Below are 27,162 nucleotides of genomic sequence, written 5' to 3'. Positions count from 1 at the left end.
GGTTATTAATTTCATATTAATTCCATTTGATAAATGAATTTAATTTCAGATAACTCAAAGTACACAAATATTTATTGAGAGCGCAATTTTAGAAATAAATATTTGAATATTTTGAATTGTCTATTGAACAGAATGTCAAATTTCTGGATCAAAATTGTTTGTTACGAAAATTGTTCTCGTTTTGTTTTTGGTTGTTGTTGTTGTCAACGCGCTAGAGTTTTGTTTGTTGTTGTACACAAATCTGAATTACCGAATAAATTAATTAACAAAATCATTAAAAAACCATTTGCTACGCTTTGCGTTCTCCCCGCTACTCTTATTGCACATTTCATTTTACATTTTGTCGGGAATTTGTCAATTGAATGCAGCTGCCTTTGAATTATTGCTGGATTGGAGCTGCTGTTGGCGAAAGACAATAATAATTGGGTTAGTTATCGAAAAGATAGGTAGGTTGAGTCTTTGACTTGATTTAAGAATGAAACATTTATTTCAAAAAATGTTAAATACCTGTTGAGCTAAAAGCGAATAATAATCATAATAATAACTTTATATTAAATATGTGTGAAATATTTCTCGTTCTTATGTGCTTAAAATAATATCACATTAAAATGTTTTGCAGACACATTCATTAAGAATGCTAAACACTTTGATACGACCTTAAAACAAAAATCATTAAATTACTAGAGCGCGTAAATGGAAAAGATTTTGATATATTGATATGCTTGGAAGAAGTGGGACCACATTAAAAGAGATTATAAATTATAGAAATATTATTCGGTTGCGCTGAGATATGCAAAGATTAGTTGTTTTTTTTTTTTTTTTGCTAAAGAATTCGTTGAAGGAATTCTTTAAATGGGATTTGCGCAAACTTAAAACTCAATTAAACATGAAATACAACTACAAATTTGTCTACTTACAAAATAAAGAATTTAAAATTATAAAATAAAAATAATAAATTATGCCAAAAACTGCAAAGAGACGCAACACAAAACACAACACATAATTTCCAGATTACATTTTGCTACTAATATATACATACGAAATCGATTGGAATTGTCGGGATCACAAAATGTTAACGAATTTGAATTTCCATTGTTTAATCATTTATCTGGTTCTGGGTTTGTTGTTTTGTTGTTGTTGTTTTTGAATTCCCTTTTGCTTCAATTTATTTTGTTTGTTGCTGCTAATTTGATGTTGGGTTTTTTTCTGGCGCTGACTAAGTCAAATGTAAAATTAAACACACTTTTCGCTGATTTGCTCTCGCTCTCTGCTCCGTTCACGCTGCCACGCTCCTCACTTGGTTTTTGCATAGTTTTGCTATTTTTTTGTGATTTTTTTTGTTAATTTTTTAATTTACTCGGCTTTTGGGTGCAACTCGGCTCTAGCGCTTGCGTTTTGTCATACAAAGTCCAACTCGGACCGGGTGCTGTACATTTTGCGCTCCAGGGAGCGCTCGAACCACTTCTTTATCTCGGAGACGATCAGCACAGAGGAGGTAAGCGTGACCAGAAAGAGTATGTCGTAGGCGGTGAGCGCTTCTGTTTGGAATACCATTTGCAGCGGTGGAAAATAAACGACCAGCATTTGGCCAATGATTGAGAAGGCAACGGCCAGCAGGAACATCCGATTGGTGGTCAGCCCGATGGTAAAGACGCTCTTCGTCTGCGAGCGACAGGAGAGCGCATTGAACATGTCAAAGAACACAAAGCAAGTGAATGTCATGGTCGTGTCCCGCTTCGTTTTGCCCAACGTGCCATCGGCCATCTCCCGCTGGAACACCCACAAGGTGCCCAGCACAATTATGCTGGCGCTGAGCAGCACATTGACCACCACGGATTTGGTGATCATCGGTTGTTTGACGTTGCGCGGCTTCTGCTTGAGCACATCATGATCCACGGGCTCTACGCCCAGCGACTGGGCCGGCGGACCATCCATTATGATGTTGATCCAGAGTATCTGCATCGCATTCAACGGATTGGCAATGTCCATCAACGTGGCCAGGGCAATCAGTGCCAATGCCGCAATCGAAGTGCTCAGCTGAAAGCGCACAAAGTTCCGAATGTTGTAGAAGATGCCTTTGCCTTCCTCAATGGCAGCGCTGCAAGCAAGCGTATAAAGTTAATAAATATTGGCGCATGATGAATAAAAATGTTAATAAAGATACTTTCTAGGCAAAGCGAGAGTTGCATGCTTAAAAACTTACACAAATGAAGGAGCTTTAAGCATTCATTTGGATGAATTTTCTCTCTTGTTACTCACATAATGGTGTGAAAGTCATCATTGACCAATATCATGTCAGCCGCCTCCTTGCACACATCGGTGCCGTTCTTGCCCATGGCAATGCCAATGTCCGCCTTCTTGAGGGCAACCCCGTCGTTGACACCATCACCTGTCATGCCCACAATGTTGCCGGTGCGTTGCAGCGATTTAACAATCTCGAGCTTATGGCGCGGCGAGACACGGTAGAACACACTGACATTGTTGGCCACCTTGTCGAGCTGATGCTCGTTTAATTGATCCATTTCCTGGCCAGATAGAGTCTGGTGATGTATGGTATCAATGCCAATCAGACTTGCTGCAAATGATAATTGGAGCATTGTCAGTAAACGATATTCCACAAAGGATTAGTTAAGATACATAACTAAGTTTGTCAATTTGTCAATAATAAAAAAAAATATAATTTGCTTATTTAAGAAATATAACTTATATTGTTATTAATTTGTCATACAAGCTATACACATAACAAATGCATGTAAATTATAATAATATAATAATTAGGTAATGGATCGCAATATGTCTAGCAAAGCTTCGCGTAATCCACCAAGTAATCGCTTGCTTGAACTGATATTTCTTTGAATGCCAATAAAAAGCAAGCGATTCCCCTTTTCATTGAATTTTCCAAGCAATTGGCACAGAGGCAAACAAAGCAACAGGCAAGCAAAGACTTAAGCTGGAAATTAAGTTGGAGTTGGAATTGGAGTTGGGATTGGGGAAAGAGCTGAAGTTGAAAACTTGAAGTCTGCGCAGTCAATGCACAAACAATTGTTAATTTGTGAGGGGCGTTGCCTAAAATTCAATTGTGAATCAACATGAAAAACTTCAAAGGGAAACTGCGAGTTAAGGCATTCCCCAATTGCCATTTGCAATAGATTCCCTTTGGCCTGTTGTTTTTGCACTTGAGCGCATTTATGAAGTACGCTAGGGAGCACCAGCTGCTACAGACAACAATAATATTAACAACAACAACAACAACGAGGAAGAAGAACAACAAAAGGATGTTTTGCAAAAGTCGCGTCGCCATTTTTCATTATGGCGCCCGCGTATTTGTCTTGGCAAGTGCGAGGACAATCTCTTGTCCTGTTTGTATAAAATTTTCAGCGAAAGCTCACTGAAGTAAATAACAACAAGCAACAGAGACGACAACAACAACAACAATGGGCAAAAATGTGCAGCAAAATGAGCAAAAGGGAACGTAATTAAAACGCATTCAACGTCGTCTTCACACTCATCATCCCCAGCGGCTCCTCGGCATCGTCCCGGAGCACAGGACGCCGCGAGAGACAATTAAAAGCAGCATAGCAGCTACCGAGGGATATCTCTGGCTGCCACATTCTGCAGCCGGAAATGGCGAAGGTGGACGCGATGCAGCATCCAGCAACCTCTTTATTTGGCCGCCTACTCCACTCCTGACCGTAAATGTCTATCAACAGTTTCATCTTGCTTTGGTGCTCGCTTCTAAATTAAAATTAATGCAAAACTTGAATGTGCGCCATTTTGTTGGCCAAGCAGTTGGCGGTTGCCATTTATGACAAGCGACGGACCAAACGATCCACAGACCGGCCACACAGGCCAACCACCCACCCACCCACTGAACACCCCAAAAGTCCGTCCGCCCAAGCCAAGTATTCTGGCAAATAGTTTACTTCACCATCCAACCATTAAATTCATTCGGAATATTTTTATGCGCCCTTTTTATATGCGCATACCCTGTGCACATAAAAATGTGAGTGCATTTTCAAGGTAAATTAAATCAAATTTAAATTTCAGAGTTTAAAATGTGATTTGTAGTTTTTTCTATTTAATTAGTGGAATATTTATTTGCTGCAGTTAAGTTGATAAATTTTAAAATCTTTCAAGTTTTGCTTAACAAAATCTTGCTAGTCGAGCAAGAGTTTCGTTTATTATAATTGAAAAATTTTAGCACCTATAAGAAGTTTTTATTCGCATATTTTAGTAGTTGTTGCTTCCTTTATATCACAGCCGATAAAACAAGCTGAATATTAAGAACATGTTGATTGCTTTTAATATTTGCTCTGATTTATATTTGTTTGCCTTATTTCTGTCAATTTTTATTACCACTCATCGCTTGAATAAACAATACTTATTCCACTAGAAGAAATTACTTGGCGTTGCCCGAATGATTTTAATAATTTTTAAAATGCAAGTTAAAATTATTTGTGTGATTCGCGTCGTTTTTAAAATTTGTAAAAACAATCAACTAACATTTCTTTGATTTTACTATTCATTATTAATATTCTAAAGGATTTGATCTGCTGTTCTCTTCCTTTTAGTCATACAAACTATCAGCAACTATCTGCCCACACTTTGAAGTCGAACTCTCGATCCAAACTTCTCTAAACATTGTAAGTTTCAAAGCCCTATCGTTTAGCAAACACTTTTATGTACAATATATATTGCTCAGGCAATCGTTAAATAATTATTATTAAATTAGAAGCCATAACATTTGCCATTTGGCATTTGCGATTGCCAGTTGGAGGTGAGCGCACACCTGTGCCAGCAGTTTTCTCACGTGCAATTCATGTTTGCTATTGACCGCAAAATCTATCAATGGCAAACAACCGCAGGTTGAGCATATTCTGTAAATATTAACAATATGTGTGTATGTGGAAAGAACAAAAAAATTCAATTTCAAATGGATTTTCAATTTCTGCTGATGACAGCAGCACATCTGCCACGCCCAGAAACGAGCATTCATTAAACCCAGCTACAATCTTCACAAAACCATAAAAGAAAAAAAAGTAGAAAAACAATTTTTCATCAAACTTTTTGTCCACGTGTTCGTTGCGGTAAAGGTTGGAAAAAAGACTTAATTGCAATTTGGTTTCTTTTTTTTTTTTATTATTATTATTATGTTGTGCCACGACATGATATTGGAAAATTGGCGCAACGCATTTTAAAGTCGAGAATGTTCACAAAATAAATATATGCGTAATATTATGAACATCTAAATATTAATTTGCAACAGTAAATTGCAGGTGTTTTTAATATATATTAATTAGAATATTTACTTTGTGCACGAAATAGCAAATATTTGGCCATTGTGCACAAATTCGTATCATTATAAATGCTTTAAAAAGGCATTAGTGGGAATAAAATCGAAAAAGGCGTCGAGCAGCTGGTAACAGGCCCTCAATACATGACACAGGCCACTGACAAAAGCATCAACAAATTCGTCAAATTTGAAACTTTGTTATGGCTGATAAATGCCTGGCCAAAATATGTGGAAAATGCATGCAACAAAGTTGAAAGCAACACGAGAGCGAAGAGAGCTGAAAAAGTTGGTAAAGTTTTTCAAAAATTTGTCGCAGCAAACAAAACCGCAGGCCAAAAGCGGATTAGAGAAGTTTTTGCTGGTTGCGGCACAGCCAAAAGTTGCAAGCGCATGAAAATGACGATGGCCAAGTTTATGAAAATATTAAGCAAACTGCATGCAACAAGCGCATGCAGCATGCCACTTGAGCAGCCAGCCAAAAAAAAAAAAAAGACAAATAGAGAAAATGAACACAAAAATCAAAATAAAATCAAAGCAAAAAACGACAAAAAACAAAGGAAACTTTAACAAGCAGCAAAATGGAAGAACAAGCGCTTGCAACAACTTGCGAGGAATGTTCTCATTTGGTAATGGAAAATTGTGGGCGTCGAGCGCCCCAAGCGAACTGTTTGTGACATTTGCATTTATATCGGTAGCTGCCAACTGACGAGTTGCTGTGGAGCGGAGTGGAGAGGTTGGGATTGGGATTGGGTTGTTGCATGCCTCTTGTACTTGTGTTTATAAAGCGACTTTCGTATACGTGACAATTCTTTCAACGCCGCTGCCGCTGCTGCTGCTGCTGCTGATGACTTTCGACTCGCTCCCTTGATGATATTTCCTGCTGCCATGGCCAGCGATGCGAGATTATCTCCGGCTTCCGTTTGGCTTTCTGCTCGGGCACATTCTGGGCAGAAGTCTGGCCTGTTAAGCAGCGCCAGGCGTCTCGTCGATTGATGTGCAACACCCTCGGTTGCATGTCAGAGCTCTCATATTGGATTACAACTGCATTTCCAAATGCACTTCGTTAATTGGATATGTGTCAAGTCTGAGGGAAATTCAGAAGCAGCAGCTGCAGCTGCGATAACATCGGCAGCATCAGCAACATCTGAAGGCGTGACTCCAGTCCGGATATGTGGCATTGATTAGAATTTGCTCATGCTTAGCCTTTGCGAGAGGATGCTTTTTTTTATGCAATAATGCTTCTTTGAACGATATACAATCGATAAATTAAATTGAGTAACTTTGAATTTGCATATATAAAACTCCTATTCATATTGTGTAAAGGCAAAATTCGAAGCAATGTCAATTAAATGTATGTAGAAATCAGAAAGAATAAGTCTGTTGTTGTTGTTGATTTAACATGATTAGATTTCGACTTCAGTTTTAAAATTCACAATCTGACGAGAACGAAAAACAAATCGATATATTTATCGACGTAATCGATTAAACAACGGGTATTCAAGAATCGATATTTGTAACTATTTAAGAACTGCAAGTTGAAGCTATAGGATGTTAATGTCGTGAATATAATTAAAATGTCTGAAATTGAATTAGAAAATGGTAGTAATTTTAATATTAATCGATACATAACAGGCAACACAATCGATAGAACTGTCGATATTTGCATTACTGCACTCAAACCGGGAAGCAGCGCTTTTAAATAAGAAAACCGACGGAACATTTTAACATTTTATCTTAAATTAATGTTTAATTACTTAGACACTTAACAATTGCGGTATGGCTCAACACTCGACTTGCGGTTGTCATTGAGACGGACAAACCTGAGCCAGACGAACATTCCGCAAATTAAATTAGCCGTAAAGCAGAAGCAGCTCTATTTAAGCAGCTAACGACAAAACAGTCAAGCAGGCAGCATAATTGGCAACCAAATTGAAAATGAAATACACCAACTCAATTAAGTCTGCTCCAGCTCTCAATAAAGCCGTCCGTCCGCCTGTCAGTCTGTCCATCATCTATCTATCTATCTACCTATTTGTCTGGGTGCAGTCATCGTCCTTAGTCATACATACGAGTATACGTACACAACAAATTACTGGGGATTAGTTCAGCCAAACTGGTCAGTAACTAGACAACAGGCCGTGGGGGGCCAAGCTAGTGGCCAATTAGGTAGGGCATACCCCATAAGCGGATTTTGGGGTCTTTATAATAACAGATAGACTTGCCGGGCAAAGGGGGAAGCGTCGCTGAGAGGAGAGTGGCGGAAACTCATTTGCAATTTGAACGTCAAATTTCAATCAATATGCAGGTCTACAGCTCGAGGCTTTAAATCAAATTCAGTTATTTCCCCCCGATGAAACGGGCATTCTATAATTATGCCGTTATTCACTGCTCCAAAGAGGAAAATTGCAAGCAACAAAAAAATGGATAGAGCAAAATTAAGCAAGTAAAACATTTTAGATGCCCTGTAGAATATACAAAAAAATAATTTAAAATCAATTATTTTAAAGCTATCAAACTATCGATGGTAAATAAAGAGCTATTGATATCAATATTCGGCCTAAAAAGAGTAATCATAAACAAATGATGATTCACTTTTGCAATCTATTATATGCAGCATTTAACGTATTATTAAGTTGGCTGCGCCTGAGAATACATTAGCGATGGGGACCCTATTAAGTTGGCTGCGCCTAAGCGTGTTAACTAACACTAAAATGTATTTAGATTACGCTAATTCGATTTCATAAGTTTGAAGATATTAAGATATGTTGCAAGCAAACTGTCAAACTCATTATACCCGTCGTATAAGCATATAAACAAGGTGCAAAGTGAATTGAAGTTTTTTTAACGTAGGGTATTGTGCAGCAAGAGGTTGCACGGAAGGTAGTGAAGCTGGGACTACAAATGGAGCAAAAGTTGTTGTCCATGTTGATGAAATCCTGTTTGCTGCAGACGAAAATGATGACGATGGCGATGATGGTGATGGTGATGGTGATGGTGATGCGTCCTGGCGATGACGCTGACGATGACGACGGGGAGTTTGGGCCACAGTTAATTATTTCAGCGACTGACGATGCGGCTGCTGATGGTTCAGATACTTCTACTTTTGCTTCTGCTGTTGCTACCCCAGTGCGTGGCAGGATATTAGATGTGGGTCTGGTTCTATTCGCCCTGCGGGCGCCAGGACAACAGCCAGCGCTGAGCAGGAGAATGTCGCTACCTGTGCTAGCTTCCTGTACCTTTTTTCCCTTTTCTTCCTCATTTCTTGATTCATTTTTTGTTGCTTTCAGCGCGCTTTGTGCGGTATCTTTTCCAATTTGCTGCGTTCACCTAACCGCATTTTACTGTACACTCAGAAAAAATACGATACGAACAAGTTTTAAGTATCTTGATATGAGTAAACATTTGTTTTGTTTTAAGAACACTTTCGAAATGCCAAGAATTATATTCTTCTGTTATCATATTAAATCTTATATATTTGTATTTAGAATTACTTTTTTCTGGCAGTGTACATTCCTTGAGCTTGGTGAATTTTTCGTTGCACGCCTCAAACGAGACGTTGGCGGCTTCTATTTAGGCACTTATATATGGTTAAACATAAGTTCTTTGTAGTTAATGAAAAAGTTGGGCTCAAAGTGCATTCCAGTTGTCATCAGCTTAGGAAGGCACTTTGCACTTTGCCAGCAAATTTTATGCAAGTTTCGCAGCAAAATTTCGCTTGCAAACTTGAAAGTTACACTGGGCTACATGGAGACTTTCAAGTACAGTTGTCACACACGCTCCTCCGGGAATGGGCGAGTCCAACTTGCATCCAAGTGCAGCTAAACTAAACTAAAAACTTAAAGTGCAACTCGACTTGAGGCTAACTGAGAGCTGCAAGATGAGAGCTGAGGGCTGGAAACTTTCAGCAACTTCTACTGACATGGTTAATTAATTCTGTTTGCATACTTTTAGGCTGTCCGGCAGAACAGGCTGGCTGCCATTGTATGTGGCTCACGCCCTTAACCCTTGACTTCTGAGTGCCAGCCCCACAACATAGATACACAAGCACACATACTACATCATAGTCCAGTCTTGAAAACATTTTAGTGCCGGGCATAAATTGTGGTGATTTAAGCAGAGAGGGGGCACTTGTGGGCGTGCCGGGCTGCCACTTTTAATTACGCAGCGTTGACAAATTTATTTGCATAGTTTTGGGCTCGCTGGCACTTAGGTTAAAGCCAACAATTTGTGGCTAACATGAGCATATGCTAAAGAGCTTTTAATTGAGTTTTGAGTTAAGATCATGCCAAAAAGAAAGTAAATTTGTCAGCTCAGACCAAGATATTTGTTTGGCTTGTTTGCCATTTGAATTGAATTAGGCAATAAAGTTATCGGCCCAAACCAGCTGAGACAAACGTTTTTTAACTGGATTTAACAGATGTGCCGCTGATCGAAAGACGAATGGGAAACTTCAATGGGAAAATCATTTGACTTTTCAGCTAATTGATAAGATGAAAGCGAAGCGAATAAGCTGTCTTTAAATTTGATACATATGCCTGATATTTATCCATATTGAAATGTGTTTAAAGCAAGGCAACTAACAGGGTTTGAACCAGACCCAGATGTTACCATTAAATCGAACCTTAATAATTTTCAAAAAACTTACCAATAGCCATTGCCGTCTCCTGGGCATCGCCAGTGACCATCTTGACACGAACGCCGCTCTGCATCAGCATCTCAATGGACTCCCTGACGAGGGGTCGCGGCGGATCGGTGATGCCGACCAGGCCGCAATAGATCAAGTCCTGCATGGATCTGCCTTTGGCCAGGGCCAGCACGCGCAAGCCTTTGCGTCCAATTTCATAGGCCTCGGCCAGAAACTCAGCCTCGTTCTGCTTGGTGAGGGGCACGGTTTGGGTGCCAAATTGATATTTGGTGCACTGGGGTAGCAGCATTTCGAGGGCGCCCTTGGCAAAGAAGATTTCCTCCTTGTTGTTGTTGTATTTGTGTATGCACTTGACGGCCATCATCTTTTGCTCCGAGCTGAAGGGATACTCCTGGATGCGCACATAGTTCTCGGCCGTGGCATACATGCCATTCTTCATGGCAACGGCAACGAGAGCACCCTCTGTCGGCTGTCCGAGGAGCGTGCCATTCTGTATGTAGGCATTGTTGCAAACGGCGCCAATCTCCAAGAGATTTGTGATGTTCGTCTTGGCCATTTCCACGTTGTTGCAGTGACGAATGTGTATCTCCCCCTGGTCATTATAGCCGGCACCAGTCACGTCCGCCATGTACCCGTCGGAGGTAATAATAATTGTGGCCGTCATTTCGTTTTTGGTCAGAGTGCCGGTCTTGTCGGAGCATATGACATTGACACAGCCCAATGTCTCCACGGTGGGCAGCTTCTTGACAATCGCGTTGCGTTTGGCCATGCGCATGACGCCCAGTGCCAGGGTGACAGTCACCACAATAGGCAGACCCTCGGGTATGGCGGCAACAGCCAACGAGACACTGATGTTGAACATCTCCGAGAGAGGTTTGCCCTGTAGCCAGCCGAGCAGCATGATGACGCCAATAATGAGAAAGGAGTAGAAGCTCAGCTGGGCGCCTAGTATGTCCATCGACTTTTGCAGCGGCGTCTTGGGCGCCTCCTCGGCCTGCATCATCTTGAAGACCTCACCAAATTCGCTACGCTCGCCCGTGCTGACCACAATGCCCTTGCCATTGCCACAGCGGACCAGGGTGCCCATAAAAGCGATATTCTTCATGTTACTGTGGTCCTTGACGTTCGTATTGTTTAGCAGCACGTCGGTGATCTTGCGTGCCGGCTCCGTCTCGCCGGTAAAACTGCTCTCGTCAATGGAGAGATCGACTGCCTCAAACAGACGCACATCGGCGGGCACACGGTCGCCCACATTGAGATAGACCACATCGCCGGGCACCAGTTCGCGTGCGAGGAACGTATCGAGGCGTCCCTCACGCAGGCAATGGCACTCTGGCGGCACCAGCTTCTTCAGCTCCTCCAGGCTCTTCTCGGAACGATACTCCTGGATGAAGGCGACCGTAACCACAATGAGAATGGCTATGGTTATGCTGACGGCATCGTCAAACTGTTTCATGATCACCGAGACGAGAGCGGAGCCAAGCAGCAGTAGGATTAGTGGATTCCTAAACTGCTCGATGTACTTCTTCCAAGTCGGATCCTCCTCGATGACATTGAGCTCATTGTGGCCGATGATCTTGGCGCGATATTTGGCCTCTGTCCATTTCAAGCCGGTCCGCACATCGACCTGCAAGCGTCCGGCTACCTCAGAGGCGCTGTGCGTCGATGACTCGGAGGTGGAGAGCAGCATTTCGGGTGTTAGGGTTAGACCCGTCTGTGGGAAAGCCAAGAAAAGTCTCCAATTAACTTACAGCATTCACTTTCAAGGAAAATGTGTCGGAAGACACTCTCTATTAGATATTGAATGATAGATGATAGATAGAAAATTATATAATAGATCTTCCCAATGGAGATATGCCTAAGCAGAATAATATTTATACCTATATAATGAATAAGAAGTAAATATTATAGTAAGCTGATCTTAGTCAGATGTTTCTCAAAAAGTTCTTCTTCTTTTTTTTTTTGCTAAACTGATGGCGATCTCCGGTAGCTCTTCGCGGTCACTATTTCCATATTTTTCCTAGCACATTGCTCCTACTATTTCTTGTTTGATTGTGAATTCAAACTTTCATTATGTACGCACTCATAAGTCATGGGCTATTCTGAATGAATCCAGATATAAAGTTTTCCATTAACTTTGGCCAAAAACTTTATTGATTTTCCAGTTCCATTTCATGTTCCTTTTGACCGCAAGAGGAATTCCTTGACAACAGCACATTTTGCCATAGCAACCCGTTCACCACTTGCAGCTAATTTACACTCGCCAACAAGTTTGTAATCATTCATGTTGTTGCACAAAGCCAGACCGACAAGCAGACAATGTCCACACCTAAACTCTTGCCACATGAGCTCTACCCTCGCCTCCTTAATTGTCAACTTTTGTTATGTGCACCCGGTCTGCCTCTGTCATGTCCAGCTGGCGGGGGAGTCAACCGTCAGCCAGAGTTGCCACCCATTCGTGATTTCGACAAGCAAATGGCTGAATACGTGACTTCCTGGCATTAAAAACGTTTCTTATTTTAACTTATTTTTTTCTTTTTCATATTTTTTTATAGATCTCGCTCCCTTTTCTGGGGGGTGGTTGGGCTTTGGGAAGTTGTGTCTGGGCTGCATTCATGCAAAATAAATTCAAATTGCGAGTGTGTGTGTGTGTGCGTGCGTGTGTGAGAGAATGAACAGGTCGTAAATTCTGTGCGGCCAATGTGATATGCATTTGAGTTGGAAGTTTTTCGAATCTCCAGCTTGGGGTTTGGTTTTAATTTGGAGTAGTCCCGTATTTTGTTTACTTTTTATTGCCCCACTGTTGCGAACGCACAATAACATGCTACTCATTGGGAATTCCAACTTGTTCTCCAACTAGTAATTCATAGCTTGAGTATCTACCATGCTAGCGAGATATTACTCTGAATATCAAGAGGTTACCCCGAATTCTGCCAAATTTACAAACCTACCATTATTCGCCCACTGGCATTTAACTCTGGCCAATAGACATTTGGACTGCAGTCGAAAATGTCAGACAGAGACCCAAGGTAAAGCATTTAAGCATTCAGTGCAAAGGCATTTCATTATGAAAACTATGCTGTGCGCGTTTTAATTAAATGCAATTTTCGATAATTCCGACTAAAATGCAAACAAATGGGTAACAAATAAAGCGGGCGAGCGTAAATTACACTACTTCATGTTATGCAATGGAGAATTTTCATGATTTCATTTAAATGAACAAAACCAAATCAAATAGAAGCAAGTGTCTGCCTTATGACAAGTGTAACATACCCTTGCATTGAATGCGTATCGAATAAGTTAACTTCTCCAACAACAAATCATATGCATATCTAAGACATGCAGCAAGAGAAGCAAGAAGCCTGAGATACTGAGGATTAAAGACAGCTAGATTTCAATCAAGAATGACATGATTATTGACTCGACATGTCGGACTGCTCGAAGGTATATGCATGCAAGTTTGGAAATCGTTAAAGCTGTCATTTTAAATAAGCTTCACATGTCATAGAAAAGTCCTAATACCCTTTGCAAGTGTGTGCATAGAACTATCACAGATGCAGTTGCGCCAGTGGAAGTTATAATCGGTTTGGTTTATTTAGGCTTCATGCATCATTTAAACGTATAAACTGCGCTGCGGTTGCAAATTAAATACTGTGCATGCACATACAGGCAAGGCACGCTATAGAGAATCATTCACAAATCAAGCGCAATTGTCAAAGTGTAAATAAATAAATAAAATTGACATAGAGTTATTGAAAATGCTTTGAAAATATACAATGAAATATATGGAATATTCATTGTTTGTTTTAGCGAAGCTCGACTGTATCGACTATATTTATTTAATTTTGTGAATTGTTCTGCTTTTGAATTGTCTGTTTTTTAACCGGGTTTTAAAGTACGCTGGCAATTGTAATATTTTAGACAGCTAATTGCGAAATTAAATTCGCAGTTTTATGCGAATTTAGCTGCCGTTTTTGCCAGATTTGTTGTCAGCCCCCAAGCCCCCATCAACAAGTCAAGTGCCACATCAGATTGTTTGCCCGATGGCTACTTCAAATTAAAATAGCATCGACGGCAGCCAGACACAGCCCCAAGCCCAATATCAACATAAAAGAGCGTGTTTGGTCTGCAGAGTTTGCCTATTTCGCGTTGTATCATGTGTTTGTGATACCCTACAAAATGGTACTCTATCTTATCTTGTTATGCATTAGAGCATTTCATGAACTATCCGACATTCTTCACTTAATTGTTGTATGATAAACCTCGAACTACAATATCTACCAGCTCATAAAGCAAAATCTTTCATGTTAAAAATATTCTATTTTTATATACCATAAACTTTTCTGTTAGAGAAGTGTTTGCGGCGAGTATCGTTTTTTACAAATTGTCTGATGAATGAGAAAACTTTTCTCTTTGCATACTCTAGGCACAAGCTGCATATTGGTTATTAAAAAATGTTATGTCTACCCTTGCCCCGCGACAGTTTTACTGTCATAAACTGCGTTTCTACCTTTATTCAATTATTTCTGCACTGTAAAAAAAGCGGTTGCTTTTGTCTTGTGACTGCGCTATATTTTTTTGTATTATTTGTTCACAATACTCTTGTGCTGGCCTACATTGAACTTTGGTGTTTTGACAGCAACCACTTTCCCCCTAAACCCCACCTGACCCCCTGTTGCCATAGTTGCTTTGTGTACTCAGCCGTCAAACACGACAAAAAAAAAATGGTTTCAAAAAATAACTAAAAGTTGTCTAGTTTTGCGTAGCTCAAAAGTCAAATATGTATCTAGTTGCGGCTTTGTCGAGCTTTAAAACGTTTTAGCCAGAATTGAGCTATTTTAAAAGTGTTTGCCATGTTAAACAAAAAACTAATTAGTTGTTGCCATTATAAGCAGCAAGAAGTAAAAACTTCTGTCGCGATTCTAAATCAACTTTTTATTGCACACGTGCAACAAGAATCCTGAATGAGTATATTTGCATGATCTGTCCCTTAACACAACACATTATATTTGTAATTGCATAAGATAATGGCATTAAGTTAATTAATATTAAACATTTCATTAGCACCAGCCGGTTTTTTATACTCTGCACGTAAATCTTAAGCTTGACATAAGCACATTCCAAGAAAATCCGTACCAGGCGGTTCCGATCTCAAAAACCAGCTACTTGCACATAAATTTCACATTATCATACAACTATTTACTACTTATTATTTTTCAGTACTTTCATGTCGGGGGCCCTAATGATTAATTGAGCTGATTAGCAATGCAAAACTATAATGATTCGTAATTGAAGCCAAAAAGGCGAATGCAAACACAGACTACAACACGTGTGAGGCTGGGCTGATCGGAGGGTCCGATAATTTCGAGTGGTTCCCCACGCCAAAAAAAAAAACCTTATGTACTTATAACGGGACGTTCACAAAATGCTTGATCATTTCAAAGCAGATATATTTTTTTATACCTGATCATCGTCAATGTATATGCTTATCGCACGCCTTGTTCTAAGCATCGTTCTAAGCTCCTGCAAGTAAAGCTCTAAAAATATATACATATTCTTGCATTGATACCGACACCACTTGAGTAGGAGAAATCACGCACCATAACCACATCAAACCAAAAACAAAAATACAAAAATAGTTGCTCTAGCCGAGAGTGCTCGACTAGTTGATACTCTGTACCAGCTGTGAATTGCTGCGCTGACAGGCATGCAAATTTGATTATGAAACATCTATCGATATAAGAGAATGAAATCGATACAGATGAACACAAGGACATAAGAACACGCCAACAAATTAAATTGTGTACAGGGTATAACGAAAGTCGAGTATATAATGAAGCATACCCACAACCAATAACAATCATAAATGCCACTTACATCAGACGTATTGATGACTATCATTTTGATAGAGCAAAGACGATGACGTCGATGGGATGAATTCTTATCATTAGTGCGGGCTCCGGACCCACTCGCTCGACATTTAACAAAGGTAGACGACACAAAATAGCACGCTAATCAAAACTTTGCAGTGTACTAGGAGTCCAGCAGGGGCCTGTCGAGGTTAGTTCTTATTATAATCAATTTTATTTCCTTAATTGTGAGAGCTTTGCGAACATGAATAATATCGTAGGAGTGCATATATATTTTTTCTAGTACTTTTATATGAAGTATGAAGTACGATTCTTTGGAAACAATGCTAAGAATAGGTTTTGATGTTCCATTTAACGTAATTGGTATTGATAAGCAAGTTCCCGGAGTGATGTTTAATAAAATAAAATTTGAATATAAATAAAGTCTTGGCTAGTTTTGCTAATGGGATTTCGTATGAAGTTAACGTTAATTAGCATCGCTTGCGATAAATATTTAAGCATACATAGCATTGGCTCAAATTGTTTTATAGATCATTTCTTATCAGGTCATCATCCAAGCAAAAATAAAAATAGATCAAAAAAAAAAGGTATATTGAATATATTAATCAGGCGACGTGGGTCATTGACAGCTCTTTATGAAGCTACGTGCATAGATATTTATAAGCAACGATGGAATTGATTATTCATTTCGAGTTAAGAATTTCACTTCAATAACAAAGCGGACAGCGAAATAAACAAACTGTTGTTGTACGGCTGAATCGGAATATGCCACGAAGAACGTTGCCAATAAGACAAAAAACAGAATCCAATTGGAGCGATCACTGCCATGCATTGGCATGCCAATTGCAGACACACTCACACATGTTCACTAAAGCATACACAAGTATTGAAGGTATTTATGCTTGTATGTGTATGAATGTCTTTTAGTGACGTCAAGTTTCTGAAGAATTGTGCGAATGTTTTGCTCTTTGCTTGAAGTATTTGGTAGAAAAACGATAACGTGGCCGTTGTGTGCGGACTGAGGCAGGGAATTGAAGCACTGAGCCAGGGTACGGCGTTTATTTGTTTTTCTGTTGTTTTGAAATGCGTGGAACACTTTTACTTGATATACATATACGGTTGACGAGCAACGAGTTTGTTCACTTGGCACAGGAGTGGACACTTTTTATGATCTTATGCTGATTTTTTATGATTTTCGGGAGCTTTGCCGGCGTTGCGATTGAGAAGCTCCGAACACGACTAAACAGACAATTTCCTATTGTCAAACAACAAAGCGATAAAACGCTGCTACAAAATTGAATTGATGATTTCTCTGATGGGAGTACATATTTTTGATAAATGGCTGGGAGATAGACGTGTGCATATGTTTGTGAGTATGTACATTGACAGGTAGAAATAGACGGATAAATGAGCGACAATCATGGACAAGCGGAACAACAAAAAAAGCGGCACAAAAACAACCAAAAGAGCGGCCAGGCAGCCAGCTACACACACAAATACAAACAGACACACACACAGACAGAGTCTGAGAGAGGGAGAAAGAGAGCGCGTGAGACATTGTCGGTTTTACTCACGCGACAAATGGAATACGAAATGCCACTTGAAGCACTTGGAATTCAATTGCCTTTTGTTTCAATTCGATTTGTTTTGCACTTTCCTGGGTTTGCTTATATTTAACTGCTTTTTTTCTTATTGTTTATTATTTTACACTAAGCAGAATAAAAATTTTTAATTATGAATTATAAGACAATGAAGGCGACGTGTACAATACACAACGGCGGCAAACAGCGAACTGAGTCGGCCAAGCTGACCTGTAAAGAGCGCAGCAGCTGGAGCATGAGAGCGACAGAGATAGAGAGGCAGCTAGCTTGTGAGCGAACGTGGCAGTAAGAAGAACGCGCGCAAATAAAGTGAGCGCAGAGAGCTTAAAAAATACTCGCACAGAATAATTTGAATTTGCAAACGATATGAGAATGCGGCCAATTGTAATTTCTATGTAAAAGCTTTTTTAATATGAACAACACATAAATATAGATGGAAATGTTTATATTAAATTCAATTAAATTTTTAGTTATTATAAATAAATAAATATAGCATTTCCCAAAATGTTGCACATTTAACGAAATGTACCACTGTATCAAGGCAAATGCAGGTTTCATTTTAGCAGGTAACATAACTTGAATCTGAAAGAGAGTGTAGCAATAGATTGCCACTCAAAGAATGCTGAGCAAATCCAGCAAAGAAAAATGAAAGCAACAAGAATTAAGCAAAAGAGAGAGAGAGAGAGAGCGAGCAACAGAGAGAGCGGATATGTTCATTGAAAAGATCACAAGCATAGAGGCACGACGCTCAGTAATCCTATTGGAACATATTGTTTGTTTGAGCTAGCCTGAGTATGGGTCAAGTTCGAGTGATAATAAAATGGGATCGTGATGTGATTCAACGGCAATCGGAAGTTGTATACATATTTACACGCGGGTGTAACTCGGTGTATGCTAAATTATTACTTGTTTTGATTACAATTGCTTAGCCCTATCTAATTGCTCTATTCGTAAAAATGACTTCTCTTGGCTTGTCAACCGATGTTTCTTATTGTTCAATATGGCATTCTAATTAGCATGCAAATTGGGAACATTAGACAGCATTAATCATGTGTTATAGATTTGTATCAGAGTGGTATTACGATGTTCAGTTTTTTGCACTATAACAATACAATAATTGCAAATAATGCGCACTTGATATTTGTGTAACATCATTTAGAAGGTGTACATGGATATCCAATTAGCTAAAGACGATAACAAAAGTGAATCTTGAAGACTTGGGTCTTCTTTCTTGCCTATTGCCTTAAAACTAAAGACAGCTCATTAGTAGGGCTCTTTTTTTTGTATCCCTTGGCAACTGTAGCAAAAAGGCAACACCTGTTGATTAATGCTGCAAGCACTTTTTCCCGACACAAAAAGTTTTGTGGCTGTGTCGTGTTTCTTTGAGTACGCAAATAATTAGGAAAATTTTAATCATGCTAATCAACTTGCGTACTTCAGGACACTCAACACAGATAAACTCAACTGCCTGCCACATTTAAAGAGAGTTTGTATTATTTCTTTTCGTTTTGGCTCTACCTTTTCATTTCCCGTTAAGCTTTTCATGAGGCACTTTTCTTTTTGCTGGGCGGAAAACAACTTTGACTAATGATGCTGTCTTGACGGACGATTGTGTGAGTTGTTCCACAACTCCACAATTGTTGCACACCAGGGGCAATTCTCAACTCTCTCTCTTCCTCTTCCTCTCTATCTCTCTATCTTTCTCTTAAATACAGAGACAATAATAAGGCAGCATTGTGAGGTCAAAGGCAGTTGCCGCAAACTGTTGGCGCTTCTTTGCGAGTCGTTATTAATTTACGTCGTTTACTAGAGATCCTGCAGGTTACCAAAGGAGTTCGGGGAAGGGCTAAGTATGGGGCAGCAGGTGGGCGTCGCTTGCACAAAAGTTGTCTTGCGAAAAGTTGCAACCATTTTGGGGTCCGCCAAAAGACGCTTTTGAGCATAGTTGCAACAATTTCCGGCATCAATTACCCCAACAAAGCACCGTGGTAAATGATACAGTCCATGCACAAAAATAACAAAGCTGAAAAGTCGGTAAATTTAGGGACTTGGTAAAATATTATCAAAGGAAAATAATGTAGCAAAAATATCGCATTTTAACTAACCAATTGAGAATGAACAACTAACAAAGGACAAAAAAGTTAAAGAAGCATAATATTGAAATATGAATATTTCAATTTCTTGTATGTGCATGTCTAAAATATAAAAAATAATACAACTTTGAATAAATATTTAAGCCATGTGTTTAAAAGGAAAATAATAAAAATTTTAAATAAAAAGAATATCAAAAAAATATTTTATATTTCTATTTATTATAATTCTAGTTTAAGAAGGTCGTAAGCATCTTTTACTTCTCAACCACAGTAAGAAATTGCAGGTGGACCTGCTTGATTGGATGGCTGGTTGCCTGGAGACATCTGTCGACAGCGCCTTCAGGGAACTGCTTAAAAATGTTGTGCCTTGGCAACGGGATTACTTTTGTGTGGGACGTCGACACACAAATTGCAACTTAGCTGGCGTCTAATTGGCATACTTATTTTATGGTCATAATGAGTACTGAAATCTAACGGATCTTTTGTTTGTTAAAGGATAGGAAAAGACACGGCTGAATCCGCCCACAATCAAACAGACACAATTGGCTGGTCTGAGGCATGCAGCTGTGTTGACAGTTGTCAGGCATTTTCTAGCTCAATAGCTGCAATCAGACAGGCACTCGAAATGGGAATTGTTTATTTGCACTGGCTGAAAAATGCCAGCCATGGTATATATTGTCCTGCTAACAGCAGGCATTTGCCATAGCTGAAATTTGATTTTCAAACCCAAAAATCACACTTCAATGCTTCCGTTGACACTTCAACGAGCCATAAGCGTCGTTTGTTGTGCAATTCGATTCAATTTCAGCTAGTCTCTTGGCTGTCTTCCCTGTCCGTCTATCTGTCTATCTATCTGCCTGTTTGTGTGTCTGTTAAGCTCATCTCGTTGCTGGTCAAATTATGCGGCAACGCATTTCATGACCAGCAGCCATTTGTCTATTCACAAGCTGTTGCATTAGGCACATTTGTATTTCATTTGGCAGGAGCTCTTGGTCAATCAGTGAACGTCTTGTGAACAGGTTAAACCGACCACATATTCCACTTCGAAAGTATGAATGCATATCTCCCATAATGCCAACAAAAACACGCAAAGCACGTGAGCACTGATTAATTGTTTCGACAGAACACATTAGAGTTGGCTTTAAGCTTCATTAGATCAAAAATTTATCCAATTTCGTCAAATTAAAGCACGGCAGTTAAGCACGAAGGAAAATCAAGCACATAAAAGCTTTCAGGCAGTTAAATGTAATTCAACTTTAATTTAGCTGTTTTTAAGCTGCAAGCTTACTCAACCCAACGTCTAACTTTTCTGTAGACTAATTGATTCCAAGTCAAATCAATCATTTTCTTTTGCCACTTGGCAATTCTTTAAAGAGCCAAAAACTTTGTTATCGAGTGAACGCATCAAATCGCATTTTTAGCCACTAAACCAACGAAATAACTAAAAAAAATAAGACTAAAAAATGGCTGCTAGACGAGACGCATACATCATCCGAATGCAATCGTTCACAACGCCCAAAAGCCAACGTGCACTTTAACCCCAAACGCAAACCCGGGGTCCGTGCTATGCGTTACTTAATGGTCAAGAGCTGAACCGCCCCCCACACTCTACGTACCCCCTCTGCATAACAAATGGCGAACAAGTGCGCCCATTATTCTCGCCCCAAATGCGGACAGGATCCCTGGTTTCCATGGCAACCAGTTTATTTTGTTTGCGTAGCAAATGTCGTGTAAAAGCTGAAAAATCGTTGAATCGCCCGAGGAGCCAAACGGCATCAGCCGTGGCCCAAACTACGCAAATTTCAAGCAGGCAGCTGTCTAACGAGCTTAACGGAAATGCACAAGAAAATGCAAAAATGGAAAATCAAATGAAAAGTGTGGGAGAAGCGTGTAAAAAATGTGCGAAAAATTATTTGGCATTCAATAGAAATACATCAAACGCTGAGCGGAGGGGGCAACCGCTAATGATGAGCAAATAGTCTTGTTAAAGAGATATCAAACAACGACTCGCTGCTATCTAGATATATATGTAAATGGGAAATGCGTTTCCACTTGATGAAGGGAGAGACTTATAAGATAAAGAACCGAAGACAAATTGTATTATGGCGGTTCCGCGAATAAATCATAAGCTTATCATAGATTTTAATCCGAACAACATTAAATTATGAGTTAGTTTCTCATAGAACACGCAGTTTTGCCTTGTGAAATTATCAAATTCTACAGTATATATATTCTTGATCAGGAAAACCAGCTAAAAACCAGCCCTCTATCCGTTCATATGTGTGAGGGATTCGAACTGGCAAACTATAAGTAAGTACTTCCATGAAATCGTTACATATCGATTTGATCATGAGGGTTTTAGAACGTAATTCGATGTTTAAGTAGATTCTCGTATAGTATATACAGATAAGGAACACTTTTTAGATAACTCTGGCCTGAAGAAGAGCCCTACTCTTTTAAACATTTGGAAGCCATTTGTAAGATCTGAACATTTCATAAAGATCAGACATTAGGCATCGAAGGTATTCAATGAAAGCAAAAGGGAAAAGGGAACCCAGTCAATGCATATTATATTTTCTTACAAATAGGATTATTTGTAACATCATTTGTATATGATATGATTTTATCCAGAACTTGACCGTTTAGTTAAATATACTTTTGGTCATTTAAATTTCTATTATTAAAATACTTCTTCTTAGGCATAAACTACAGCTCTGTTAAGCTGATTGCACTTCACACCCAGTTCATGGCAGCTGAGGGGTTTTTGAAGTAGCCGAGCCAAAGCGTTTAGGGCAGCGCATAAAGTGCCCCGAACACAAGTTGAGTACTATGGCATTTTGGTAATTTGCACATTTTCTGCGCTATTAAATGCAACTCGAGTTAGAGCTGAAGCCAAGAGGCTTAAGCCAACAGCAGGCCTTCTTTTCGACATTGGAGTAGGCACTAAGCTTAACGTGGGGCTTGACGTGGATGCATTGCTAAATGCCTGCAGGCAGCTTTCGGTCTTTGGCTCTGAAATCAATCCCAATCGCAACTCACAGGCAAACAAGGCAAACAAATACAACCATTTGATTTGCTAACCAATCCCGCACAAACAGTTGCCAGATTTTCATGCATGAAAGAAGCCTGCATTTTGGCCACATTCAAGGGGTTACGATTAAAACGTTCCATAAAACCTACAAGTTTTAACAGACAGAAACAGAAAAGGAATCGAAAGGGACCGAAATTGTAATAAAACCTACTTGTTATCAATGTCTTTAGAGTTTAATAATTAGCTGTTGATACTATAAAAAATTGTCTGATTATGTATACTATTTTCAGTTAATTTATGTTTAAGAAAAAGAACAAGTAAGAAAAATGCAAGAGTACAGATTATTTATTTATGAATCTAAGAAATTTATTTAACACAATAAACCTTAAATTCTTTTTGAATATCTGCCAACTTTTCTTTTGTTCCGTTTTCCGGAACGCGTAAATTTGCATTTAAAAAAGAGAAATAGGTACACTTAAAGAAAAAAATAGGGAACTCTGTTGAATTTTATGTATGTAGTAGCTAGAATATATGTATGTATGTGCATATATATATATATAAAGTATGCTGCCTGCCTGGCTTAATTGTGTGTGTGCAGGCGAAAATGCGCCGCTTTGTTGCCCCAAAACAAAAATCCCTTAAAATGCGGGCTGCTCCCAACTGCCGGGGCAATTACATGCAACTTCCCTTCTGTTGGGGGCCTGCACTCTTTTAAGTGTTGCCATTCTTTGCAACCCATTTGTTTGTTTTTCGACTACCTTTCGGTTGCACTTTATGCAGGAATAATAAATTTGTGAATTTTGCTTTGTTTTACGACACTTTTCACTCGACGCTGTGGCGTAATGGGAGTCAAATAGTGAGGTTAGGTTACCATTTAAGAATTCAGTTGCATTAAAGTGCACCCACTACGGATACTATACATAAAGCAGAGCCAAGCCCAGTAAATTCTTTAGGTAAATGAATTCTAAGGACTTTTCAAACTTAAATAATCGCCTTTCTATGCAATTCTCATGTACTTAAGTGTCCCCTGAGCATTACACAAAATCCTTTCTCTGCAATTCTCATGTACTTAAGTGTCCCTGAGTAAACACAGCTTACTATACGCTCTTTTCATCCGTTGAAATCTCATCAAGCATTTCCAGCTAAATAGACACCAATTAGCTGCGTTTTTCGGCAGACAACATTAATTCCCACTTAGTTTTCTTGCCCTTTGCTAGTTTCGGTTTGCTTCCTTTGTGGCAGACCTTCAATTATAAGCACCACCATGCACAATGTCATAATTACACTTGTCTGGGTTTCCGTTTAAAGATTTTAGTGGGTAACAATACGCCTTTTAAAGCTGAACAAGCTATCCCATCGAAAGGCAAACATACTGGGAGCAACGTAAAACGAGAAACAATAATGGATTGCAATGGATTGTATTTACATATGGATTTTCCGCTGATGCCACCCCAGACTAGCGTGGGGATTGAAGAAGGGGAGCTGAAATAGCACAATGCATCTCACTAAGTGGATGTGAATCCGAGTACTAGACGCACCAGTCACTAGATACAGTCGCCCAGCCCCGCCGAGTAATGGAAACGAATAAATCTTGAATGCCTCAAATATTTGCAATATGCGACGCTGTTGTTGTCGCCGTTGCCGTCATGTGGAGGCTGTTGCATGGAGCAGATATGGCAGGGCGCTGTAAAACAAATTTCTATACAACACTTTATGTAGCAAGAAAGAAATAAAAGAAATCACAAAGTTGGCGTTGCTGTAGCTCCAGCCTGCGCCGGGACAAGGCAGTCAGGACCATTATAATAGTTTGCAACGCCTCCAGCCCGAGTCGATGGCGCGTTGCGAGGGGAATTGCGTGGGGTTAAACTCACTTTGACACTCGAGAGCCGCAACGAGATAAAAATGGCTGCAAGTCGGACAGCAGACGATGCCTGTCTGGGGTGTAAAGTGAGTGCATAGAAAACAACACGCAGTGCATACAAAGCGTAAGGCGAACGAACATGCTTCGTGCTATGCTTGCTGTTCTTAAAATAATATAAAATATACATTGGAAGAGCTAAACTAGATAACTGCATAATATGATATTGCGCATACGCCGCGTGGCAACCAGCTAGGTATAAGTAGCATAATGTTCTTAAAGTACATTTTATCAGCTAGCAAGTGAACAATTCAATCTTAGACATCAGCTTAAAATACATGTTAAACGTTAAAAGCACATTATAGCTTGCCTGCTTCTTAAGAATCCAACGTATGTTGGTCGTCGAAACTACATTAAAGCTTTCTAGCTTATAACAGTTCCACAAACTTTCGTTTTAGCTTTTAAAAAGCTTTTAAAGCACATTTAAGCTTAAGCCGAATGCACAATAAAATGTATATTATGATTTATGATTATTATATTAAACGAATGGAATTTATAAAATATTAAGAAAATCCGTACAGAAATATATTGAAAAACATAGCAGTTGAACTTAATATCCTAAAGCATTTAAAGAAATGCAACTTTGGGCAAAAAACTTATATACATTAGAATAAGCTTTCAAAGGATATAGAAGCTTAAGGCAGGTTAAATTGTATCAATTGGCCAAGATAAAGCTCCCTTAAAGAACTAAAATATAAGACTCATCTAATTGTTGAATTAATCTTTGTTTAATAAAACACCAAAGCTTACAATGAAAATATTAAATTGTAACATTGCGAACTTCTCTCACATGCCAGGTTTGTTATTAGCTTTCTTTGGCTGTACTCTCCTGTAACTTTCAGTTAGTGTCATTGCACCAAAGGCAAGCAACTTTGGCAGAGTGCTGTCAATGCAAATCAAGCCATGTGGAGCACAGCCCATGCAATTCTTTACTCGATGTCAATTTTTGTGGCAATCTGTTGCCAACGGACGAACGTTGATAACACAAATGCTAAACGAAGTTACATGAAAAATGCAAAGCAGACAATTGTTGTTCTTGCCTCCTGCATTGTCTCTGTTGCAAGCTTCATTAGATGCACGTAACCAGCAGCAACAGCAGCAGCAAAGGCCGCATCAACGAAGGAAGGAAGGAAGGAAGCAGGCAGCCGCAGCCGCAGCTGCAGCTGACTGTCGCTCGCTTGTTCTGGGGTAAGGCAAGCGGCACTAATAGATGTGGCATTCAAATTTATTTTCAATGCATGTGCCAGAGGCAATGCACAGTTGGAGCACAGTTGAATCCGAGTTGGAACCGAGTTTGAGCACAAGCCCCAAATGCGTGACACTTAAGTGACAATTTAGACGACACATGTGGGAGCCAAACATGTAAATTGCAATTGTGCGACTTCGTAATGTGAGCTGTACAGTAAAACTATTGAGGCAAAACTGCGAGACACTAAACTCTCACATGAGACCCAACACGAGTTCCTAACATTTTAACTAACGAATGCTTTTTTAATCAGAAATGCAATTGTAAGCCAGCACTAAAAACGAATGGGAAAACTTAATGTATTTAAATATTTATTGTATTTTCACAATTAAAAAAAAAAAAGGAATGAGATTTGCTGCAAAAAGTTTTCGTCTTTCACTGTGAACCACTCGAAAACTTTGCTTTGAAGTTCGCTTCAACAGACACAAAAAAAAAAAACTCGTTGCTATCGAGTACTCAGAAAAACGAGTATCTGTCATAAGCTTGGCTAACAGACATTAGCTGTAATTACAGTATATGTAATGGAGGATTAGGCAGACAATAGCTATATAAAATCTACAGCAATTTACGATCATTTATTCAAATGCTAGCTAAGGGAACTTCTAACAAAGGCTATAATCCACACATTCCCAGAACAGCACACAATCACAACAAAGCAGTGTGAAAAAAAAGTCTCTCTAAACTGTAAATTTAATTAATTAAGAGTATGTTCAAGTGCAAACAGCCAGCCAGCCAGCGACAAAGCAAAACTTTGACGACAGACAATAGAGAACACAACAACAAAAACTATATATATTGACAAAGTTCCCGATAACTTTTTCTCACAACTAACGTAAAACTCCAAGGGGCAAATAATTGCTGGCAGAAACGGAAGTGAAATCAGCTCGAAAGGCGTGTATTGTGGCAGCTACAGAAGTTGCATAGATAAATTACGTATACGCCGCGTGCGACTAATAGAAAATTTTATAAAGCGAGAACTGAGAGTTTAGATAGTTTAAGAATATATATAATATATTAAAGACATATATTCTGATCTGAGCAACACTTTTGTCTGTTAATGTAAAATAGCCTTTCTTTCCAACAATTCCAATTTCAACTAACTTTTTTTATAGCTCAATTTTTCATAAAATATATTTCTTTGAACCCACAATATGTTTAATATGTAGATCATATAAAATTTTATATTTTTTCTGCAATCTGGAATCAAAAACATGTTATTCAATCATTTTTCACTTTCATTACATTATTTTAAATATATATTATTAAGCGCACAAAAAAAATAATACATTTTAAGTTGGGGATATTAAACACTCGTATTCACACACACACACACACACATAGTTACACATACTGACACACAAAACAAAAGCGAAAAGCGTGTGCATTGAATATTTAATGGTATTGAAATTATTTAATAATAATATTGAGGCCAGCATATGGCAAGAGCAAGAGCGGGAAGTGAAAA

At 39.1% G+C, this 27,162-nt stretch overlaps 1 protein-coding gene across 6 annotated transcripts in view; it reads right to left on the bottom strand.

The window, feature by feature from the left end:
• Window positions 1–228: 228 nt before the first annotated feature.
• Window positions 229–27,162, bottom strand: part of LOC115771400 (calcium-transporting ATPase type 2C member 1) — a 55,401-nt gene continuing 28,467 nt past the window's right edge. For 3 of the 6 annotated variants that reach the window (XM_030717091.1, XM_030717090.1, XM_030717094.1), the window contains 3 exons: window positions 9,939–11,652; window positions 2,260–2,575; window positions 1,040–2,098 (listed from right to left, as the gene is read on the bottom strand). In XM_030717091.1, the coding sequence (XP_030572951.1) occupies window positions 1,399–2,098; window positions 2,260–2,575; window positions 9,939–11,652 (2,730 nt within the window). In that variant the 3' untranslated portion in view covers window positions 1,040–1,398. Of the gene's footprint in view, window positions 400–420; window positions 2,099–2,259; window positions 2,576–9,938; window positions 11,653–15,815; window positions 15,991–16,910; window positions 17,002–27,162 lie in introns of those variants that run through there. The other 3 variants (XM_030717095.1, XR_004018937.1, XM_030717092.1) reach the window with 3 other exon arrangements.

This window comes from Drosophila novamexicana, unplaced genomic scaffold (assembly GCF_003285875.2).
Source record: "Drosophila novamexicana strain 15010-1031.04,08,12 unplaced genomic scaffold, DnovRS2.1 tig00000072-arrow-arrow-pilon, whole genome shotgun sequence".
Taxonomy (NCBI): Eukaryota; Metazoa; Arthropoda; class Insecta; order Diptera; family Drosophilidae; genus Drosophila; species Drosophila novamexicana.
The sequence above is the reverse complement of the archived record's forward strand: the minus strand, read 5'-3'. Positions and strand labels throughout refer to the sequence as shown.